The sequence below is a fragment of the Anopheles merus genome, chromosome 2R (genome assembly GCF_017562075.2).
Source record: "Anopheles merus strain MAF chromosome 2R, AmerM5.1, whole genome shotgun sequence".
Lineage (NCBI taxonomy): Eukaryota > Metazoa > Arthropoda > Insecta > Diptera > Culicidae > Anopheles > Anopheles merus.
In genome coordinates, this window is record NC_054082.1 from 1,816,879 (window position 1) to 1,838,618 (window position 21,740).

General features: G+C 48.5%; 1 protein-coding gene across 7 annotated transcripts in view; it reads left to right on the plus strand.

Annotated features, from left to right (window-relative positions):
- LOC121603473 (ras-specific guanine nucleotide-releasing factor 2-like) overlaps positions 1-21,740 on the plus strand; it is a 53,573-nt gene that overhangs the window by 16,397 nt on the left and 15,436 nt on the right. For 3 of the 7 annotated variants that reach the window (XM_041932234.1, XM_041932235.1, XM_041932236.1), the window contains exons 7-22: positions 222-714; positions 913-1,335; positions 1,469-1,592; positions 1,815-2,158; positions 2,449-2,817; positions 2,899-3,237; positions 3,340-4,079; positions 4,490-4,608; positions 5,695-5,880; positions 13,264-13,284; positions 14,824-15,178; positions 15,279-15,376; positions 15,478-15,597; positions 15,671-15,833; positions 18,341-18,538; positions 18,624-19,068. In XM_041932234.1, the coding sequence (XP_041788168.1) occupies positions 222-714; positions 913-1,335; positions 1,469-1,592; positions 1,815-2,158; positions 2,449-2,817; positions 2,899-3,237; positions 3,340-4,079; positions 4,490-4,608; positions 5,695-5,880; positions 13,264-13,284; positions 14,824-15,178; positions 15,279-15,376; positions 15,478-15,597; positions 15,671-15,833; positions 18,341-18,538; positions 18,624-18,812 (4,281 nt within the window). In that variant the 3' untranslated portion in view covers positions 18,813-19,068. The remainder of the gene's footprint in view (positions 1-221; positions 715-912; positions 1,336-1,468; positions 1,593-1,814; positions 2,159-2,448; positions 2,818-2,898; positions 3,238-3,339; positions 4,080-4,489; positions 4,609-5,694; positions 5,881-13,263; positions 13,285-14,823; positions 15,179-15,278; positions 15,377-15,477; positions 15,598-15,670; positions 15,834-18,340; positions 18,539-18,623; positions 19,069-21,740) is intronic. The other 4 variants (XM_041932237.1, XM_041932238.1, XM_041932239.1 and 1 more) reach the window with 4 other exon arrangements.

Sequence of the window (21,740 nt, forward strand, 5' to 3'; positions counted from 1 at the left end):
CCGGTACTAGGGGGCTGGGAGGGTGGGAAAGAAAGAGGGGAAGGCACAATAGAGTGGTGGGTTGTTTGCACGCGGGTGCGCGGTCTGTGCAACACTCTTACGAACTAATTATTGTTTTGACTTTCCTCGTTTCCGGTTTTGGCGCGTGTCGACATTTCGTTTTCACGATATTTCCTGCGGTCGGCCTTCCTACCATCCTCGTTTTTCCGGGCCGGGGCTAGATTTGTGTGCTCAGGAAGGAGACCCGCTCGAGCTACTCGGCCACGCCGGTCGGGCGGGGCAGCTTCAGTGTGCCGGGCGACTCGCAGGACGACCACGGTTCGCTGCCGGGGCTGTGCGCCTCGGTGCAGGATTCGATCGAGCTGCGCAAAATCAAGAAGGTGCAGAGCTTCTTCCGCGGCTGGCTGTGCCGCCGGCGCTGGAAGCAGATCGTGGAGGAGTACATCCGGTCGCCGCACGCGGAAAGCATGCGCAAGCGGAACCATCTCGTGTTCAGCATGGTCGAGGCGGAGGAGGAGTACCTCGAGCAGCTGGAGGTGCTGGTCGCGTGCTTCCTGCGCCCGTTCAAGATGGCGGCCAGCTCGAAGCGGCCGCCCTGCTCGCACGAGGACGTCAACTCGATCTTTCTCAACTCGGAGACGGTTCTGTTCCTGCACCAGATATTCCTGAAGGGATTGACCTCACGGCTGGAGTCGTGGCCGACGCTAGTGCTTGGTAAGATTGCTACTCTACTCCGCGCCCGACCGGGAGAGCAGCATGTGTGCCACGGTTCCTCCCATCTGCTCGTCTCGCTTCACTCCCCCCCCCCAAAACCTATCGCGCTTCTAGCGGCCTCTGCACGCCTCACAATCCCTCTCTGCCCATTCATCATGTTGTATAAAATTAGCTTTAATTTTCCGAATACATTTCTAGGCGATCTGTTCGACATGCTGCTGCCCATGCTGAGCATCTACCAGGAGTATGTGCGCAACCACCATTACAGTCTACAGGTGCTGACCGAGTGCAAGAGCAACACCAACTTTGCCACGGTGCTGAAGCGTCTGGAGGCGAAACCGGCCTGCCAGGGGCGCAGTCTCGAAACGTTCCTCACCTACCCGATGCATCAGATCCCGCGGTACATCATCACGCTGCACGAGCTGCTCGCTCACACGCCCCACGATCATGTCGAGCGGAAGAGTCTGCAAAATGCGCGCCAGCAGCTCGAGGATCTGTCGCGTCAAATGCACGACGAGGTGTCGGAAACGGAGAATCTGCGCAAGAATCTCGCCGTCGAGCGAATGATTGTCGAGGGCTGCGATATTCTGCTCGACGTCAATCAGGTGTTTGTAAGGCAAGGTGAGAGAGGCTTGGATCTTGCCAATGGGAAGGGGGGGGGGGAGAAAGCTTTTTGCCTTGAAAGCGATAAACCTGCACCTGGGATGCTGTCAGAATGCGACTTTATGCTGTCAAACTTTACGTTCCTTTGCAGGAAGCTTGGTGCAAGTGCCGCCCGGTCGTGGACGAATACGCAGCCGCCTGGCCTCCTTTAAAAGCGAGCGTGATGCAGTGCGGCAATGTTTCCTCTTCTCGAACCACATGATTATAGCAACAAGGTAAGGAACCCTGGACCGAGCTTTCGCTTGTTGGTGAAACATTTCAGGATTCATTTCATCGGATGCCGATGAAACTTTTCACAATCCTTGCAAAGCGCATATTTCAGGATAAGTTTCAGGACGCGTTTGAGCTTTATGAAACCTTTCAGTAGCACAGTTTTGTGCGATAACGGATTTTTCAAATATCCAATGGTAGTTAATATTTTTTGTTTTATCTTTCAGAACCTCGGGAGGCCGCCTGCATCTTCTGCCGGACGTTGGGAAGATTCCCTTAGCCGATGCAACGCTGGTCGAGGATCCGAGCGAGGTGCAGCACGACGATGAGGATGCTTCGGTTTGTTCCGCATCCACCCGGGGCAGTACGCTGAGCGTAACAGAGTCGGTCAATGCGGGCAACCGAGATTTTAAGATATTTGTCGAGTCAAAATCGGGCGCCCGTCATGGAATTCATCTGGTAGCGCCGACCATTCAGGACAAGGAAGCCTGGATAAGTGACATATCGCAGTGTTTGGATAATATCCACATGCACTCGTTGCTTTCGCCGGGAATTGGGGGATCTTCGGGAGGTAAGAGAGCTGCAATGGCTGTGCGCGTGTGTATGCACGTATGTGAATGTTGAGTGTAGTACAATCCATCAGACAGCTGTTGTATCCTGGTGGTATCCTGATCCGATCTCTATGTCTCTCTCTCTCTCTCTCTCTCTGTTTCTCTCTCCCCACTGCACACTGTGCGCCACCCGTCCTCGATGGGAACTGGATGTTCTTCCGTTGTTCTTTTTTGTGTTGCATGTTTGATGTCATCGGCTGTCCGTCTATAAATGTGGCGGCTCCAATTGTTGGTGAATTAAAATCTGAAGCATCTCTTCTTGCAGGCCATCAAGCATTACGGGCCGATCCGCGGCTCTTCAAGGATGACGTAGACATCCGCTTCTCGCGTACGTTGAACTCGTGCAAACTGCCACAGGTGCGCTATGCCACACCGGAGCGTTTGCTGCAGCGTCTTACAGATCTGCGGTTCCTGTCGATAGACTTTCTGAACACATTTCTGCTTACGTATCGAGTGTTTACGGACGGTGAAACGGTGCTGAATGCGCTGAAGAGCGTTTTCTACGATCCGCCCGTAGAGCCATCGTGCGATTGCGAACATCAGACCGACTTTCTTGAGCTACCGTACCAAGATGGGCGCGCTTCTCCTCGCCGCACGTCCGGAGCGAGCTCCGTTTCCGGTAAGCAGGCGGCAGTGTTGGCTGCAAAACATTGCTTGTTCGTGTTCGATATTCAATTTCCTCCCATCCCACAATCGCTAGGCTACTGTTCGGAAGGCGCTGACCGGGATCGTTCGATGAGCGGCGACTCAACAGGTCTACGCTTTCGGGGATCTCGCCGGGGCTATCAAAATCACCAGAACTCGGAGCAGGAAACCCTCTCCTGGATACCGGAGCAGGTGGGCCCCGTAATCATCCACAGCACGCACCATCTGAACGAGAAGGTGGTGGAGGAGAAACCGATCGAACCAACTCCAACGGGAGGCACCGTACATTTGCAAAGTAAATCTCAGCACCAGCTTCACCAGCAACCGCAGGACGACTCGTACCTGGTAATACCGAAGACGATGCCCGGCTCGAGTAGCTCCGATACTTTAACAGGTGATTAAGCAATGTTTATGACGCATTGCACACCTACCAACTCGTCCCATCGCTGGCCCGACACGCACTAATCCCTTTTGTTGTGCATTGTACATCTTTTAGAAACGGCCATGAGCGGCCCTTCCTCCCCGTCCAATCTGAGCAGCGTCACACTGGTAGGATCAACCGGTTCCGGCGGACAGGATAAATCAGACGACACGCCCACGGAGGGCACGTTCAAGTACGGGAAAGCGCCCACCAGCCCATTGCCGGAGCGTGTTAATCCTAGGGCACACAAAATGGCCACCCTCGCCACCGCTGCGCCCCCGACGCCTACCATCTGCACGACCGACACAAGCCAAACGGAGGAGGAGGAACCGGGACAAGCGTCAAGAACGCCCGACAAACAACAGCAGTCAGCGCTGGATCACCAGCAACATTCGCCGCAACATCAGCAGCAACAAATTAAAACACCTCCAACGCCCCCGACCGTAACGACCACTCCCTGCTACAGCCCCGCGAACGGGCAGCCTCCTAATGGGGCACCTTCCCCGCTGCACCAGCCGTTACAGCAGCAGCAATCACTTCCGCTAAAGTCGGAACAAGCCACCATCGTGCAGGGGCGGCTCGAGATTGGAGGTCCGAAAATCGTAACTCAACCTTATCTGACGACCACGACTACAACGACGGTTACGATAACGACGACGACAACGGCCACGTCCACCAAGAGCATCTCGCCGCCCCATCTGCTGCCGATGGACCGGCGCCCGAGCGTTGGCCACAACATTGCCATACCGCATGCAGCGCTGTGTCAACATCGGCACAGCCTGCAGCTCAACGGGGACGGCAGCCTTTTCAGCAAGGTACGGTACGAACGTTCACGGTCCACCCATTCCCCCACCCCCGGAGGGAAGGGATTAGAAATCACTCGCTGTGCAGTTTCGGGCAGAGGCTTTAGGTACGGTCCCTGTGACCACTTACACCGACTGACCTTTACCATTAAATTACTATTACGGCTTAAGCTCATGCCACAGCGTGTCCGTGTACTCGGGAGACTCGGGTGCCTCAGTTTTACAGTTTTCCCGCCCGTTGGGTGTCGTGTAGTGGGATGGGAAAATTGAACTCGTTAGTTACGATGAACCGTTTGTCTAGTTGTTGAGTTCAGTTCAACGAGTACCTGTATCGTTTGCACTGTAATTAGAGGGTACTTTCATTGTTATTGAAAATAGGCAAACATTAAAAAAAGCTCTATTTATTTCATTGCTTTTTATAGAGTGAAAAGACTAGCAGCAGCCCACGTTTGACGACCAGGAAGTTTTCCGCCCCAAAGACACCGGAACGACAGCGCAAGAGTCTGTTTGGAACGCCTCAACGAGATCGCGATTCTTCCAGGTGCGTATGCCCCATGCCGTCCCTAAAGGAGCTTTGCAAGACAACCTAAATGTGCTTAATGTATGTGCTGCTGAGCACAGTCCTATGACTGGATTTCCTTCGATGTTGTTTTGATGTTCCCGCTTTACGGTGTACGCCTCAGTTGCCATGCCATGCGTTAGTGTTGACTACCAGCCAACAGTCCGCGGTGGCATTAGGGGAGTTAGCATTCGCAGGCGAAAGCGCAGGAACTGTCCATTGGTCGTAGAATTATTTTGTACGATAAATCATCGCTTCCAGTGTGTGTGTATCCCCTTGTGTACCTTCTACCATGCGTTCGGCTGCATAAGACGAAAGCTTGTCGCCACCCATCGGTCCCATGAGCACAGAGGAGTGATAAATAGTGCACTAATTTATGGGCAAAGTAGGCTGCGGCCCAAAGCATATCGTTTGCTGTCCGTTTGAAAATCTCACACGTCCGCTCGCTGGTCGTCATTTTCGCGATGTCGTGTTTCCCGAGTGTAGCGTTTCAGTACAAGGTCAGTGCAGTGTCCATACTGCTGCGTTAGAATTTCACTCTTCTGGTCCGGGTCTGGTAGTGACAAAGTAGCAAAATATTTGCTAACTTGCCCACATTTCATCGCCCTACGAATGTCCCCAAAAGCACCCATATTTTGCAAGTGATTTGTGTACAATTTACATAGAAGATAGAAGTTTTTGAAATTGAAATCCTTCACGCCGGCATCCTGCAAACCCCTTTGCGAAGTTATTCTGTAAATATTTAATCGCTTCGATAATATTCTTCGTAAGAATGCATCCGTACATTTGTTTCCAGTGCCGGCTACAGTTTTAAATCAGAAGCATTTTGATACAATCACAGATTTTGCAGTTCCCAAGCATCCTGTATAATACATCTCCAGTTTATGATATTGCATACTGTTAGCGATAGTGATTGCACCTGCTTGCAAACCACCCTATTAATCGGCAATTAACTTGCTTACACCACTTCCCAACACATCCACTCCCAACACCCGGTTTCCTCACCCACATTTTGTCTTTTTTTTGTTCCTTTTTTCTATCTCGTTTCTCTTCACCGTTCATTCTCAGCACGCGCCGATTTTCCGAAAGTGACGACGATATGGCCACGTCCATCTTCACCACACCGCGTGGATCGCTTGGCGGTGTATCGCTGAACACCATTTCGTCCCGAGCTTCCATGCAGCACGATCCTGTTCCTCACTGCTCCAGCAAAGTAGGCGTAGTAATCACTTCCTACCGCCAGTCGCAACGCAGGTAAACGCAGCCGCTCCCTCACACCTCCAGCCTCACAGCCCCTTGGCCATCTATCCTTTCACGAGTGTAATTCCCCTCTCACGAAATACCACTCCCCACTTCCCCGGTTCACTCAGAAGCTGTACTAGTTTATCTAACGCACGTGCTCGCGTCCTGTCAAACAGACTCGCTTGAGTCTTTCGCCGCCTGCGGTCTATGATAACTGCGGCGATTCACGATTCAAAACAAAGATTTTCCTACTCCTACTTTCAATCAGCATCATGCCAAGGATCAGACCACTTTGCATACTGTTGTGTTTAACTGTTTTTTTTTTTCAAATTGTTTGGTCATGGCATTACTAAGGATGTTTTTTTTATGACTTCTGCTGATTAATTCAGGCTGATCCTTCTTTTGTTCTCTGTTTGTTACTGTTCGAGTATGAACTGTTCTTTCCCTCTCTATCTTTCTCTCGCTCTCTCTCTTTCTTTATATAAACCTCTCTCCCGCTCTGCTCTTAAAAAATGGGTTTATTTTTCCTTTTTTCGCCGTCTGTTAAACGTTCTCTTTAAGCCTGCTATCCGGGTTTATTTCTACTGTCTTTATTCTCTGCCGATTTATGTTACCCGGGAACGAATGTTTGAATGGTTTATTTGGTTGGGAGTTATTTGTGTATTTCCAATTGGTTCCTCATTTTTGGTTAAATTTTTTTTAATTTCTAGCATTTATTGCTAGCAACAACAAAAATACAGCTAAATATTTTCTCTGCACGTTCAAAGATTGGGCATTAGGATGAGAGCGGTAAAAAACTTGCTTCGCTCCACGATGGAGGAAACATGAAACGAATCCTTTTCTCGCTACTTTTGGGGGAGAACAAAAAAACTGAAGAATCCTTGAGAAAGATAAACCTCAGGGAAAGATAAATCTTATTAATAGCCTAATTACACCGCGTTTGTTTGCATCGATACAATTCGAATCCCTGTCGGAATAGCATCGTATTGATAGCTCCTTAAAACGAACCGTTAAAATCGGTGTTAAAAGCAAAATTAAAACTGTTTTTTAGATTCCCTTTTCGGATCGATATTGAAGGCAAACAATCAATATCAACATCATAAATAAAACGGTCCATTTCAATGAATTTCGTTTGATAGCTTTCGCAAGCGATGTTTCCAAGGATTATGATGGTTTTTTTTAATTAAACCGCAATGGCTTGAAATTAAATTCTAGCACTGGTAGGAGCTTTAACTAATGCCCTGCAAGCTAGATGCTGCTGGGCTCGAGCTAAGTGAACCGGCTGTCTCGTGCAAGACAATCGGATTAAGGCCAACGTAACTAATCACGACAATTGTCATACTCCGGACCGGTCTCGCTTCCCATCCGCTCGGCAAAAGTACACGAGTTTAATCTTGAAATATGTCAGTAAGGATGTTCCGGCTGTGTGCCTTTACTACACGCCTCGGTCCACTCGCTCCGCTTCGGAGGCATTAACGTCGACAGTCAAATCAAGCTACTGAACATGTCGAAGCAGCACCAGCAGCAGCAGCAGCATGTGCCTTCCCCGTTCACCAACCCTTGTGTCCTTGTGGGATTGTGTATTAAATTCTAAAGTGAGAAGACAATCGGATCTGACATGTTTTCACACAAGCAAACGGCGGCACTGCCAGTGCAGTAGTTTGATAAAGATAGCAAAAAAGACCAAACAAAGTTGCTGGATTACGACCGACGACCGGCTCTCGTGTATATGTATGCAAACACATGCTCTCGGATGTATTTTATGCCGTGTGGATGCCGAGAGGTGCCGTGAGGGAGTTGAATTTTCTTCGTCCAAACAAGCCAGGCAAGGAACGGCCACCATCAGCAAAAACAACTGCCAAGAACAGTAGCAGCAGCAGCGGCGACGGCCGAAAGAACAATCTCTTGGGAAGGAGTGGAAACCTTTACACAATTGTACGGTTGCATTTTGTGCGTGTGTTTGTACTCGTTGTGAACATTGTTTACGTAGTCCTGTTTCCGACAATTTATGATTTATTGCATCTTATCCACACGAAGATGTTAAACATGCTACGCTAGGTTATCGCATGACCCCGCCAGCAGATAGAGAGACCGAAAGCCGCTGGGAATGCGAGTGGAAAAAAAGAACCTTTCGAGCATGCCAAAACAGGAACAAAAAGAAGAAGAAAAAAAAACGTGCTCATCTACCATGTTTGCCAAGCGAAGAGCGCAACACTCTTCGCAACGGCGTTTGGTTGCACGTCTGGTGGGAAATATTTACCTAAGTGGGTTTCTTGTTGGTCGAATCCGCTTTATCGGATCGCGGCGAACGTCCAACTTGAAAGAAACATATTCAATCGAGTACATTGGATGCAAATGTATGGTTCATAGAAACTGGCTTCTTTTGAGTTGGAAGCATGAAGTTATCAGAAAAGAAGGTACAAAACAAATTCGATAGCACTTGATATTGAGTAAAGTCGTTTGCTCAACTTGAACATGATAAAAGATGATTGTATTTTTTTGCTAGTGCCCGGTACCATTTGCCTCCATGTTCTCAGAAAAAAATAAAAAGAAATCGTCCCATCAAGAGAAGAGTTACCGTCACGTTCGGAAGCGTCGCATCCTTCCAATAGTTCTTAATAATCCCAGCATGCAAACAGCGATCCCGCTGTTCCGATTCCGCTGCCTTGGGGCTACGGACGGAAACGGTGGGCAATAAAACGAAGATACAGCAAATCATAAACTGAACGGTAGCAAAGTATGAGCAGAGTCTACTTTTTTTATTGCAATACAATTCGTAAAGCTTTTTTTCTTAACTTTGGACGTTTGCCTTAGACAGGAGTGTCGCTAAGACAGTTGTTGTGTGCCGTTTACAACCCGCAACTCCTCAAATCTCTGCTTCTGACGATTACACAAAATGGAAACATGCACACCAGACTGTTGGAGCAAATGAAGAAAAGATTCAAAACCGAACGATAAGAGGATAATGTTCACTCTGCTTCTTCACTCCACTCGAACCGAGCTGCAGCTAGCTGTCTCGGGAACCAAGAATGAATGAACCAAGAAGCTTCACGGATTTCTTCTGCTAGTTACTAGTTTTGCTGCCATTTTCTTTCCCAGCTCCGGTTGGAGTTCCGGTGAGCCTTATGGTTTACCGCAAGACACTCGGTGTCCGCAGACATACATACCGGGCACGTAAAGCGCGGTAAGACGAGGCGGAGCGACGGAGGCCATCGTTTTGGTACAAGATTTATAGCAATTGGAACGATGAAAACGTATTTTGCAACATAAATCTTGTGTGTTTCCCCATCGAAATACAGTCGTCCTGTGCTCACATGCGTGTAGGTTTCGAGCGCTTTCTTAAAGAGGCGGCCAACCGCTGACTAACGGAAAACGGAGAAGGGACGTCCTCGGGCTGAAGGGTTGTGTGGGTTTGTGTGTGTGTGTTATGTGTGTAAGTCATTGAGAGTGAAAACAAGGGCAAGTGCAGTGGCAGCCGGGCCACTCAGTGACTCGAGAAGCAACGAAGCAGCAGCGGACACTATCGGAGATTGATGAAGATTTAGAGCTAATGTATTTCCAAGGGTGATGTATGAACTTCCGTTACTGTTTAGTCGGCCCCGACAGCAACCCGTTCATGCTCGGAACAAATTGTGGCCCCGGAGCCCCTCACAGAAGCAGAAGGACAAGGCATTGTAAAGCCATACCCCGAGATGGTTGAAGAGGGTTTTGTACTGGCAACTGTTTGGGGGGAGGGACGATTGTTAGCGAGTTAGTTGGTAGATTGTAGGTGTAGAGAAGAATTTACATGAACACTGTGATTTGTAGCAATTATTTACAGTTTTCTTTAAATAGAATCTGTGCTTAGGTCACCGTGGCAGGGAGGTAATTGAAACTATGTAGAGCTTTTTACACACAATAGCGCTTCAAAGCGAATAGCCCTTTAGCTCCAATCCAATCTAATGCTCAATCTTTGCTCGTGTTTCAACCATGTGCTGTGTTTTGTTTCCTTTCTCTTCTTTATATCTATCTCTCTCTCTCCTTCTCTTACGCTGTCTGTCTTGGGGATTGTCTTATTTCTCATCTATCTTACCTAATCTCGCTCAACTGCTACTCCAACTCATCCGAACATTTAATAAAACAAACGAAAAAAAACAGCAAACAATCCTCTAAAAAATTAGTCCTCTGCTCAACCTGTGTGTGTTTAAATGCCATGTTTTACTTCTTAAGTTAATTGTTACGAACCGTTTACTTGTTGTTTCTTGTTCTCTTACACTATGTTTCTCTTTTCTTGCTCTCTTTCTCTTTTCTCTCTAAATGTATTGCTCTCACTTGCTCTGATACCGTGTGTGATCGTGTTGATGGATGTTTATATTTACGTCTGTTCTCTTGTGTGCATTCTGTACGACTGTAATCAAAACCCCAATCAATTGTGTGAATCTGCAACAACAAAACCAACAAAAACGACTCATCAAATTCCATCCAATGATCATCGACGAATGAAATCTATGTAAAAAAAAACAAACAAACAAACACACTCAAATATCTAAATTACACAATAACACACCAAAAAAACAACAATCCACCCAAACTGTGCGCGCCACATGTTGCCCACCTACTAAAACAAATCGCCTTCACGGACGCATAAAACACAACCCAAAAACACACCACCCACCCACTTCCCGGGGAACTCATTTGCCTCACCCGCTTTGGTCCGTTTTATGTTGCTGGCTCGATACAAATTTGCTCCAATAACATTCTTATCACTTCCCGATCTATTACTCCACGCTACATTTGCACAAATCCTCACGCTTTCCCGGACCAAATCGTGTTGCAATGGCTGTATTTGTGGAAAAACACATTGAAACAAAAACAACAAAAAATCCATCTCCCTCAACCCAATACGCTGGTCCATCAATCTTTCGGTTGATCTCCGGTTGCTCTCTTGTTGCTCGGTTGCTCCTGTTGTGACAAACTAAATCGTGGGGACTGTATTTTTATTTACCCTGATCTACTTCACATCACCATCCTGCACCCTACCTCCTTCCCCTCTGCGGCGCATGGCGTGGCGGATCGTCATTGTCTGGATTCACATCGGGACAAACGTTGCCTTCCTTGCCGGATGCCTTCGCAAAACCCTTAAACGCTCTCGCTATCTATCTGTCTTATTACTATCTGTCTATCTGTTTCGCTGTCTGGCTGTGCGTGTGTGTGTGTGTCTATCTGTGTGTGTGTGATTGTGGCTCTCTGTGGGCTGGTGTCTGTCTGTCGTCGAATGCCTGTTTGACGTCGTCCGTCTAACAAACTGTGGCTGAACCTGGCTCTGCTCGTGGTTTTGATTGATCGTGATGTATGAACGTCGTGCTGTATCTGTCCGTTTATTTCTTTCGTTCTCTCGGCTGACCCTTCTGGGTGCTTTTATGGCAACTATTCAACCATAATCCGCCCCTGTATCGTATGCTTTTTCTTTCTTATTGGAAAACTCCGTCAAATGAATCACCATTGAAACACGGTCGGTTGTTCAACTTGAACGTTCATGTCGTCTACCATTCGGTCATAAAACGCAATGCAAAATCAAATACGTTTTTCCTCGCAATTGCAACATTTCGCTCCACAATGCTTCACGCTGCACACGAAAAAAATAATTAAATTTATTTGATTGATCGCTGGTATCGTAATACGGATACGCTTTATCGATATCGCTTTTTTCCACCCTTTAAAACATTTGCGAGCACCGGTTTTTCGCTTACTAAAACCGCCTCGCGATCCACTTCAAATATCCAATCCACTTTCGGTTTGCCCCTGCCGGGTGGATGATAAAACCGGGGTTGGGATTTTGGGCTGGGCGTCGGTTTTTTTTTTTTGTTTTGTTGCTGCAAATTTCTTTGCTTTATTTCTTCACAAAAACACACTTCACGCTTTCATAAAACAAACTTGTACGTATGGGTAAACCTTTTTCCTGCATTGGATCGTGCGGGGTTTCGGCAAATTCGCGCGGGTTTTGATGGTTTGCAAAACCATCGCAATGATTACATGATGCAATACAACGAATTACGCCTGGTGCTGCTCGCGCGGTATGTGACATTCGTTGTTGCGTTGCGGCAAAATACAATTTGAAAAAATGCAAACGCAACAAAACAAACACCATTCAACCAAATGCGGCCTTTCGTTTAATAACGATGGTCAAAAATCCATCCACCTGTTTGCGGATCGGACTCGATTATTGGACCATCGGAATCGGAATCGGATGATGATGGTTGGTGGTTGTTTTTCTTTTTTATTTTCCCCGTAACAAATGCACTGTAATGTGAAAAATGATTCCCCTTATGCGTACATTGCACCGTTCTCTATACGTCCGAACGAACCGTTCCATTCCATTCCATCTTCGCTGGAACATGGTATTAAAACACCTTTTTCGAACAATGCCGCCAATGGTGTGATGACCCCGATCCGACAAATCTTGCGTCCTTCTGGCGGATTCCTGCGGATTTGTGCCTCTATGCTCTCTACTTTTTTTTTGTGTGTGCGTGTGTGCCTTCTGTCAACGGTATGTCCCTTTTTGCCCTTTGAACGATCTGGAATGTCGGGTTTTATTGCCGTCCGTGTAACTGACCGTCCCCCCACTTCGCCCGCCTTCGGCTTCGGTTATCTGCTGACCCCCCCGGTCGTCCCGATACGCCCCTTCTTGCTTTGCGATGGCGATAACTCATTCGTAACAAACCCCCAAATGACCCACACTAATATGCAACATACACACACTCACACTGCGTGCACACTCATGTCCGATCACATTTCGGATACCATAAAATGGCCGGGACCGGGATTCTGCTGGCCGGCTTTGGTTCGTACTCACTCGTTTTCCTCTTATCGTGCACACCTGGCACTATGGGAAATGGTCTGGCCCTTACGCGCGCGCGTATGTGTGTGTTTGTGTGGGATGGTGCCTCTTATTCATCTCAACGCAATGGCCACCCCACCATCTCACCATCCTTATTCGGGGTACAACAAAAAAATTCTTTCATTCCGTGTGTGTGATTCGGGTTTTATGGACGGATTTTGCTTCCTGCCATTGCCTGGGAAATTCTCGTACCGACTACTCGTACACTACCCGCCCTTATCAACTTCGCCTTCGTTGTCCTGGCCCCCTTGCGGTACACTCCACATATTGGTCGTTGGCCGCCGGTGCCGCTGAATGGGTTCGGTTTTATTATCAATTTTCCAAACGATGAAATTGATGACGTCCAATTGAAACCGGGGAATAATAACCGTGGTCCTGCTGCCCGGATCGGTTGCACCGTTCCGGACTTTTTTTGGTTTTTCTTTTTGCTTCGTGCTCGATGGTCCTTATTCCTCATCCTATCATCTGATAAATTTGATCGCACTTCGTTGTGTTTGCAATATTTGGCATGCTCACAGTATGGGACCGGACCCGCTATGGTAAGTTCCGGCTAGGTTACCGTTTTTTCCCCTCCCTTTTATTTGGACGAGCCCATGGATTGATCGGTTCGAATGTGGAAAATTTGCTTAAAGCATCATCACTCGACTGGAAACAATGGAGTGAAGTGAAGTTCCTCCTACTGCTGATTCTGCTTGTTGAAGGACTTTACGGACAAAGGCTCACCCCATCCCTAACTATTGTTTCACAGGGTGGGGGATTTTCGGGAGGCCCGATCATGATGATGATAACGCAAAGTTATTAATACCCCCGTTTTCCGAGAACTACTCTGCCCTGATCAATTATGTTTTGCGCGTCGTTTGCACTCCCACAATAACCACAGCGAAGAACGGATTTCGATCATTTGAACTTTATGCAAATCAGAGCTCGCAGACTGTTCCTGCTAAGCGTCAGAATCTGCGCAGAGATTCGGCAATTAATATATAATCGAGACATTAATTGAACAGAAAAGATCAAATTTCAAATTACCATTTACCCTCGGCGAAATGAGCTGTTCTTCTGGTCGTCGTTACGCGAAGGCAAAGGTTTGAAGTGAAAGTTTACGGAGATAAATAATGTATGTATCTCAAGACGACGGGCACTCCGTGGCACTCCGAGAGCCCCCCGAGAGGACAGCGCACCTGCCCAACCTGTAGGTACTCTCTGTGTGTGCGTGTGTGTGTTGCGGTTGTGGTGTCATAACAAGCTCGACCGAGATGTTTTATTTACAGGCCTTTTTGGTCCTGGGCCATGCGGGAACTGCTCTGCGGAGGTGGGGAAAGCAATTTCCAAGCAATCCCCCTACTGACACGAATAGTAATGAAGCAGGTGCGTGTGGAGGTGTCAGCGACAGAATCCAGATACTCCGGGTCCGGGCCGCGATACAGCGAACGCTTGTGCAGCAGGGATGATTTATATCCGCCCCGTGCGCGTTGGTGTTGATGCTTTCGCGCGTAATCACCTGTGAGAATAAATCAACCTTTCGCCGTTCCCACTAGGGAGACCACAGGGAGGAAACACTCGCTTTTATGCTTCCGAGAAGCGGGCGAGCAATCTCGTGAATGTAACTTTAATAGCTCGCTGCTGGGTTCTACGCACATTTACCTGGAAAATTAGTTTTTGCGTTGGTTGGTGGAGAAATTGGAGCACTTGCGACTTTCGCGTTCCAAGGCGTAAAATGTTCGCAACTTGCAAGGTTCCGTTGACCGTTCCGTTGATCTCAATCAATCCGGTCTCTCGTTTGACCATCGTTTGTTCCGTGTGCCTGATGCAATACCCATTCATCCGCTTTCCCACTGTGTTCATCTTTTTTTTAACCTGTACACCATTCATCGTCATCTCTGTATCACACATCCATCTGCTATTGCTATCTGCTACACATCTGTATCACACATCACGCGAATAATGTAAACTAAAACGAAAACAAACCTAAACTTTCACCTAAACCTTGGCGCGCGACGGAAAACCCCCCTATGGCCCTCGAAACCGCGCCGCCCAACACCCACCCGCCCTCCACCCAATCTCATTGTAACCCCGTACAGGAGTAGCACATCGACGGCAGCGGCGGCATTCGCGATCGCTACCTCAGCCTCCAGCAATCCCCGGGATGAGCCCCCCGAGGTGGAGGCTAGGAACCGAAAGGAATCCGTCGTCAGCTCGCCGGCCACGATGCGAGTGCTGAACGTGCTGCGACACTGGGTGTCGAAGCACTTCCAGGACTTTGAGCAGGATGCAGCTCTGCGCAGTCAGACGATAGCCTTCCTGGACGACATCACCTGCAGTCCGAACCTATTGCCCACTGAGCATCGAGCTGCATCGCAACTGCTGCGACTACTCTGCCGCGACGACATCGACAGCGGGAAGCTAATGCTCGAGATACTGCTTACACCACCGCAGGTACGGATGGGGAGGGGGTACGATGGGGGGGGGGAATTTGGTCCTTTAGGCGTCATATGATAATGAGCAATTTTGTTCCCACACACAAACGCACGTGAAGACTCCGAGCAAAGAAAGCATCGAGACACTGTCGGCGCTGGAGATTGCGGAACAGATGACGTATTTGGATCACCAGATTTTCCTGGCCATACGTAGCGAGTAAGTACCATCAGGGTGTGTACTGTCCGAGCCTTCTGGAAAGCTAATTGTGTCTGTGTGTGTGTGTGTGTGTGTCTCTATCGCCCGCGGCACCGTAACAGAGAGTTTCTCGGTCAGGCCTGGATGAAATCGGACAAAAAGTCGCGTGCGGAACATATCATTCTTATGACGAAACGTTTCAACGATGGCTCACGATTAGTTTGCTCGGAAATAGTGTCAAGGTACGTCAGTTTGGGGAAACGGGGGGAATGTTTTTCTTCCTAACCATTGTTGCCCATTTCCCTCCCCCATCAGGAGCAACATGGCAGCGCGGGTAGCGGCCATCGAGAAGTGGACAGCCGTGGCGGACATTTGCCGCTGCTTGCACAACTTTAACGGGGTGCTGCAGATCTGTGCCGCCTTCACGAATGCGGCCGTTTATCGACTGAAAAAGACCTGGGACAAAGTACCTAGAACAGTAAGTACCCGATCGATGGTGCGCATGGGGCAGCATGGGGCTGTTGCTTCCTTTTTCACGAGAATTCATTCATCCAGCAGCAGTAGCAAGATGGTACACAGAAACCATCAAACCTTCAAGATCCATGCTTTCCCGACAACCCGAACCGATGGGAGTAGTATTCATCTTCCAAGGGTGTGTGTGTGTGTGTTTGTTGCCGTTCGTTCGCTCGTCGAAGAGATACCAGGCTGTGGATTATATGTTCGAGCGCTTTCGCAAAACAAATCAACAACAACATACTATACACCGCACGTCCTGTTCCGAGCACGCTCCCTACGGACGGCTGGTGGCGTCCGGAGTCGGGGAAGCAGGGAGCGGACCTGTTTCTGGGCTACCATCTGTTCGCACATACTTTGTCCGTGCAATTTTTCTAGCATATATCATCATTTTTCTCAACTTCATCGGTGTGAAAAGTTGTCGGTGTGGTTTGGGAAGTCGAGTCGAACTTTCCGACACCCGCACACACACACACAGTGCGAAAGTGCTCGAAGCGAGGCGAATCCTTCTTCGCAACAAACAACGCTGCCGCCCTCCCCACAGTGGAAGAACACACGGAACACGGATCGCATCTCGCCAAAATGGGTGTTTGCCATTCTCGCTCGCCGCACATGTATTGCGGCATGGGCAGGTGATTGGGTCGGTGCGCAGGGAAAAGCGTGCGTACAAGTGTATGTTTACATGTGAAACTGTTTTTCCTGCCGCTGGAGAATTACATTGTCGTTATTTCAATTAGCGTAAGCACAACACCACGACGCGCTGTACGTTGGGCGGGTTCTGGTTCCCCCTGGAGGAATTTCATTGCTCGGCTTGCTGGCGGTACAAAAGAGTTTTCCGGGGCGCTGAAATGTTTTACAGTTTCTTCTTTGCGTAAGAAGAAAATAAGTTGACTTTCCATTAAACATTACAAATACAAAATCAGTCGCCGGCCATGTGTGTGTGTGTGTGTGTGGCAGGGGTGTTGGGGTGCGGAAACAGCAACATGTAGAAGCCTGTTCTGGAAAGTGAATGTTAGAACTGGGGACAACCCGGAGCTGTGAATTATTTATCCAACCTCGGCGAGGAAGTTAAATTGCTTTGTAAGTTTGGTTGTCTAATCCTGCAGCAAAGGAAAGCAAAGTTCCGAAGCATTCCGGGCGCCCGTTTTATTGTTCTTTGGAAAATGCTTTGCCTGTGGTTTAATAACTCGTATGAAGTGTGGCGCGTGCATGTGTACGGGATGCCCTTCCATTGTTCAAACCGGTGTTCGTACATGAGTAGAACTCCAAACAAGCATGAAAATGCCATTTCCCGCTCGAAGCTGAAGCGAAAGAAAGTTTTCCAATTGTAATTTATTATCTTCCAATGGCAACCAAATTGACCTCGGGCCGCCCGTTCGCCAAACCGTCTCTGTTTCGGGCCACGGGCCACTGTCCAAGCATTTCCCTTTTAAATGCGAATTATTTGCGAAACAATGAGTGTTACTTCTTATTTCATTGGGTTTCGCTCGTAACTTCATCTGCCTGCTCATAGCGTGCTGCGTCGTCATACTATCCTTGGCCACAGCACCCTTTCCAATTGTGCTCGGTACACCCGTTTGGACCGATTCCAGAACTTGTTCGCTCGGTGCAGCTTCCAAACTAAACCGTCAGCTGCAGCTAGCCAACGTATTCGTGCATGCTATTGTTCTATTTGTTTTTATTATGATGAACTTTGGCCAGTAGCAGCAGCCATGCAACGGCGGAAATCGCTCGGTCCGCCCTCCCCGTGCTGGAGGCAAGATGGGGTAAAAGTTCAACCAAGTGGCCAATAAAAATCACCCCACCCGTGTTTATCGTACGCTCGCCCTGTGTTTACGATCCTGGGCCGAGTCGGTGGCATCGGGAACATCCCATTCGGTGTACACGCCAGCGACGTTTGTTTCGGTGTGTTTAATTTACACGACGATGCTGACGCTGAGCAAAAACGGAAGCCGGACGCGTCCGGTGGTCATAAAAATAAACATCCCAAGCCCGCTGCTCCGGGCAGCTTACCTTACCTATTTGGCCAATTTATTTGCAAACGAAGCGCTGGCGCTGTTTGCACTGGGCGTAATGAAATGATGGGCGCGCTTTACTTTTATCCCGCATTTCGATTGTTCTTTGGAAACTCTTCAACCACAAATGGCGGAACTTCCATTCGCCAAACCATTGCCGTGGATTCGCGATTGACCTCCACGAAGGAGGTATACCGTATGGGCGTACCGTATGGGTTAAGCCGGGGTTTAGGGTTGCACTGTGGAAAATCTGTCCCGAAAACTGTCTCATTGTTTGCAAAGCCGTATTTATCCAGCATGACACATTTCAGCCTCCAACCCGTTTGTGTGCTACCAGTGCTACCACCAGTGGCGCAATGATATGCATCTTGATAAAGCCGATACCCCGGTCGTTGTGCGTGTCCGGTCTGCTAATCGTATCCCTGTTTTGTCTGTTCCCATCTCCTCCCATTGCCAGATCAAATCGACAATCACTAAACTGCAGGCCGTGGTGTGCTCGGATGGAAGGTTTCGTGTGATGCGCGAGGCACTGCACCGGTGCGATCCACCCTGCATTCCGTACCTGGGCATGTATCTGACCGACCTGTCCTTCATCGAGGAGGGCACGCCCGACTTTACACCGGATGGACTGCTCAACTTCTCCAAAATGCGTATGGTAAGTGCGTACGGTTACTACTGTGACCGGGCCCGGCACCATCCCGCAACGCATCGCATCGGGTGACACACGATTTCATTTGCAGATTGCCCACGTTATACGCGAGATACGCCACTTCCAACAGACGCCGTACAAAATTGATCACATACCGAAAGTTACATCCTACCTCCTGGATACATCGTTGCTGCTGGACGACGACGAATTGTACCACAAATCATTGCAGATCGAACCGCGAAGCTCCCGTCTCAGTGCACCGAACACGGCGAACGTTTAATTCCAGCCGCACCCCACTCAGGTCGGCTCGCGTAGACGAGTGTGTAGCGCACACGTGTTTTCCTCCTCTTCCATCACGTAAACTCGCTCAATTGACGCACTACTCCTTATCCTGCCGGGCGGTTTTTTTCTTTTCTAATGGAGCATGAAACATTCTTATGAAACGTAGCGACGAACGTGTGTAGTTATCAGCGAAGAAGGCAAATACTCTCTATTTTTGTGAACGAACGACAACCGACTGGCGGTTTTTGGCTTTGGTGAGTAGATTTGCATTTTTGTTCCATTTATAACAAATTTAGATTCATGATATTGTACAAGTTAAATGTAACTGAGCCTGTTTGCTGCAAACCCGTGATGTACTACGAGCTACTTGCTGCTGTGAAGCAATTTCAATTATTTGATCAAGTGAATCAGTTCAAACTGGAAACAACTGGTGTGGTAGTTATCTGTAGTTTAAGCTCTTCCCACCACCCAACAGAGCTTTGCCATGCGTCTTCACCGCACTGGTTGCAATAAATTTTATCTACAAATAATTCCTTCCATCTCCGTGCTCGCACACGATGCGCCCGCACGATTATCTACAATCATCCCTTGCTGGCCGTCCCGGAGCGAGGACGATAGGTACTATCGGTGCAATAAATCTACGTCAATATCATTCGTCTCTCGTGCCAGCTTCAAGAAGCCCTGGAGCATGCCATCTTTCGCTGTGCCGGCTCACCCAGAACAACGACCACGGAGCGGGTGCTGTTGCCATGCCTGCAGCACTGCCTGCCACTATGCTCAGGTATGCTGCTGCGTACCCGTAAACGTAACGAACCCCATGGGCACTGGCCGGCTTCTCGTGTGCATCTCGTTGTCGAGCGAGATTCTGCATCGTTAGCTGGCCGGACGATGATGGATTTATTAGCAAGCGACCATGCATCGGACGGACGGACACACACACACACCATCGATGACCTTCACTCACTGTGATTCGACCATCCGTACTGATACTGTTGCTCGAGGGCAGCAGCTCATTTGGCGAGCAAAGTATCTCCCGGCGCTAACACGGTCCGTTGGCTTTGAAGATTGATGTGCCCAAAACTGCCCCGAAACACTGCACTGGAAAGTTACTGCCAATGTGCACGCTGATAGGGAAGCTGGGGGATATGAAAATGAGTAGCGAAAACTAGCATCCTCGAACTTTTGCTTCCGCTTGTCAGGAAGGACGTTTGATGGAGCCTGTCGCACTACCCAAAGAACCCTCGCATCGTGCACAGCGTCGCATTAGTAAGCCCACAAATAATGTCCGTTGAAAAAGCGAGTGTATGATGTTTCAACACAATCACATCGACTCTTTTCAGCAGAGATGCTGTTGATAGGATGTTTATGAGACATTAGTTACTGTGGTGACTTCTTGAGTGGCATCTTGAAGCCCAACCTCGGACCACATTGAGTGGAATTATATGAAGCCAAGTTGTACGAAAAGCCATCTCAGAAGTGTAGGATTTCCTGCGATAAAACAGGTCAGCGCTGCCACATTCACTATCTTTTAAAGGTACAAAAAAGGTTCTCGTTAATCGGTCGAGTTCGTGCCGAAAACGAATCCTGACCCGATGCCATTAAAGCCCTTTCTTTACGAGCGGTTCGAAGGCGGCAACGGTGTGTGTGTGTCCCCCGTCCTTACTGGTAAACCTCTGTCATGTGGCATTGTAGCAGGGCTGGAAATGGGTTTTCTGTCGCAGCAAAATGGTCCACAAACAGATCCACACGACACTCGTAGGTATCACGGCTAAAAGGGACAATTATCAGCCTTCAACAGCACCATAAAGTACGAGGACATAAAGGACCCCCATTCGCTGCTGTCCTATCTGCACCCTGACGGTGGTACAGGTGACGTCCGTATGTGTATGTGTGTGTGTGTGTGTGTAGAGAATAGTGTTTATTGGGACTGCCAACCGATTGTTTGGGCAGCGGCGTCGTTATTTGCATGTTTGCGAATTAATTATGCCACCAAGCATATGTCGGCAAGAGGAGGGTAGCTGACCCGAATCCGTAAACACGTGCCGATTATGAAAATGTTTATGTTGTTTATAATATGCCCGTCCTGCAAATGAGCGGATGAGCGGACCCGGAAATGGAAGGTTTGTTTGTTAGCCATTTTTTTAATCTTTTTAAAAAACGATAATGATCCAAGTCCACGTCCAACGTGCGTAGTAAGGTGGTAGCTTCCTGTTGAATGGCAGCTTGCAGTGGGCGCTAGCCCTTTCACGGTGGCTAGTGTTTATGTGTGTGTCTGGTGTAGGCATTTATGTTTAAACAACTAAACTCATTCTATTATCTGCGGATTGAAGCAGCGATAGAGAGAGAGAGAGAGAGAGAGAGAGAGAGAGAGAGAGAGAGAGAACATTTAATACATCAGTGTTGCTATACGGGACCGAGTTCACTCACTAATAATCGTTTCACATTCTAACCAGATGCAAACATTGTATAATATTGTCTCGAATTGGAAATTAGCTCCTCATAACAGCGACGAGAAAATCAATGCAACTATGTGTGAATGTGCGTGTGGCCTAGTGGCATTAACTCCACTCTCAATAGTAGCACCGCATTTTGGATGCCAGAAAACAAGGACTTTCAATTGGCTCCGCAATTGAAGGAGTTGAGGAGTGTTGAGGCATTTTGGGGGCAGGAGCTGTCGAGGACATTATTATCCAAGCCCCGTTGCCGTTCTCGTTATATAGCTGTGGGCAAAATTGCTGCAAAACAGCAAATTTCGCCAATCCGGGTATTTGGTGCAAATATGTATCCGAGTTTCGGATTTGAATTTGCCGATCCTTGCACGGGATGGGTGAGTAGAGTAGCTTTGAGCATAATCGAGCTATGAAAGGATAGTTAGTGACCGGGGTCATTACTGCTAACAGCGCTGGCGAGCTGGCAGTTCCGCGGC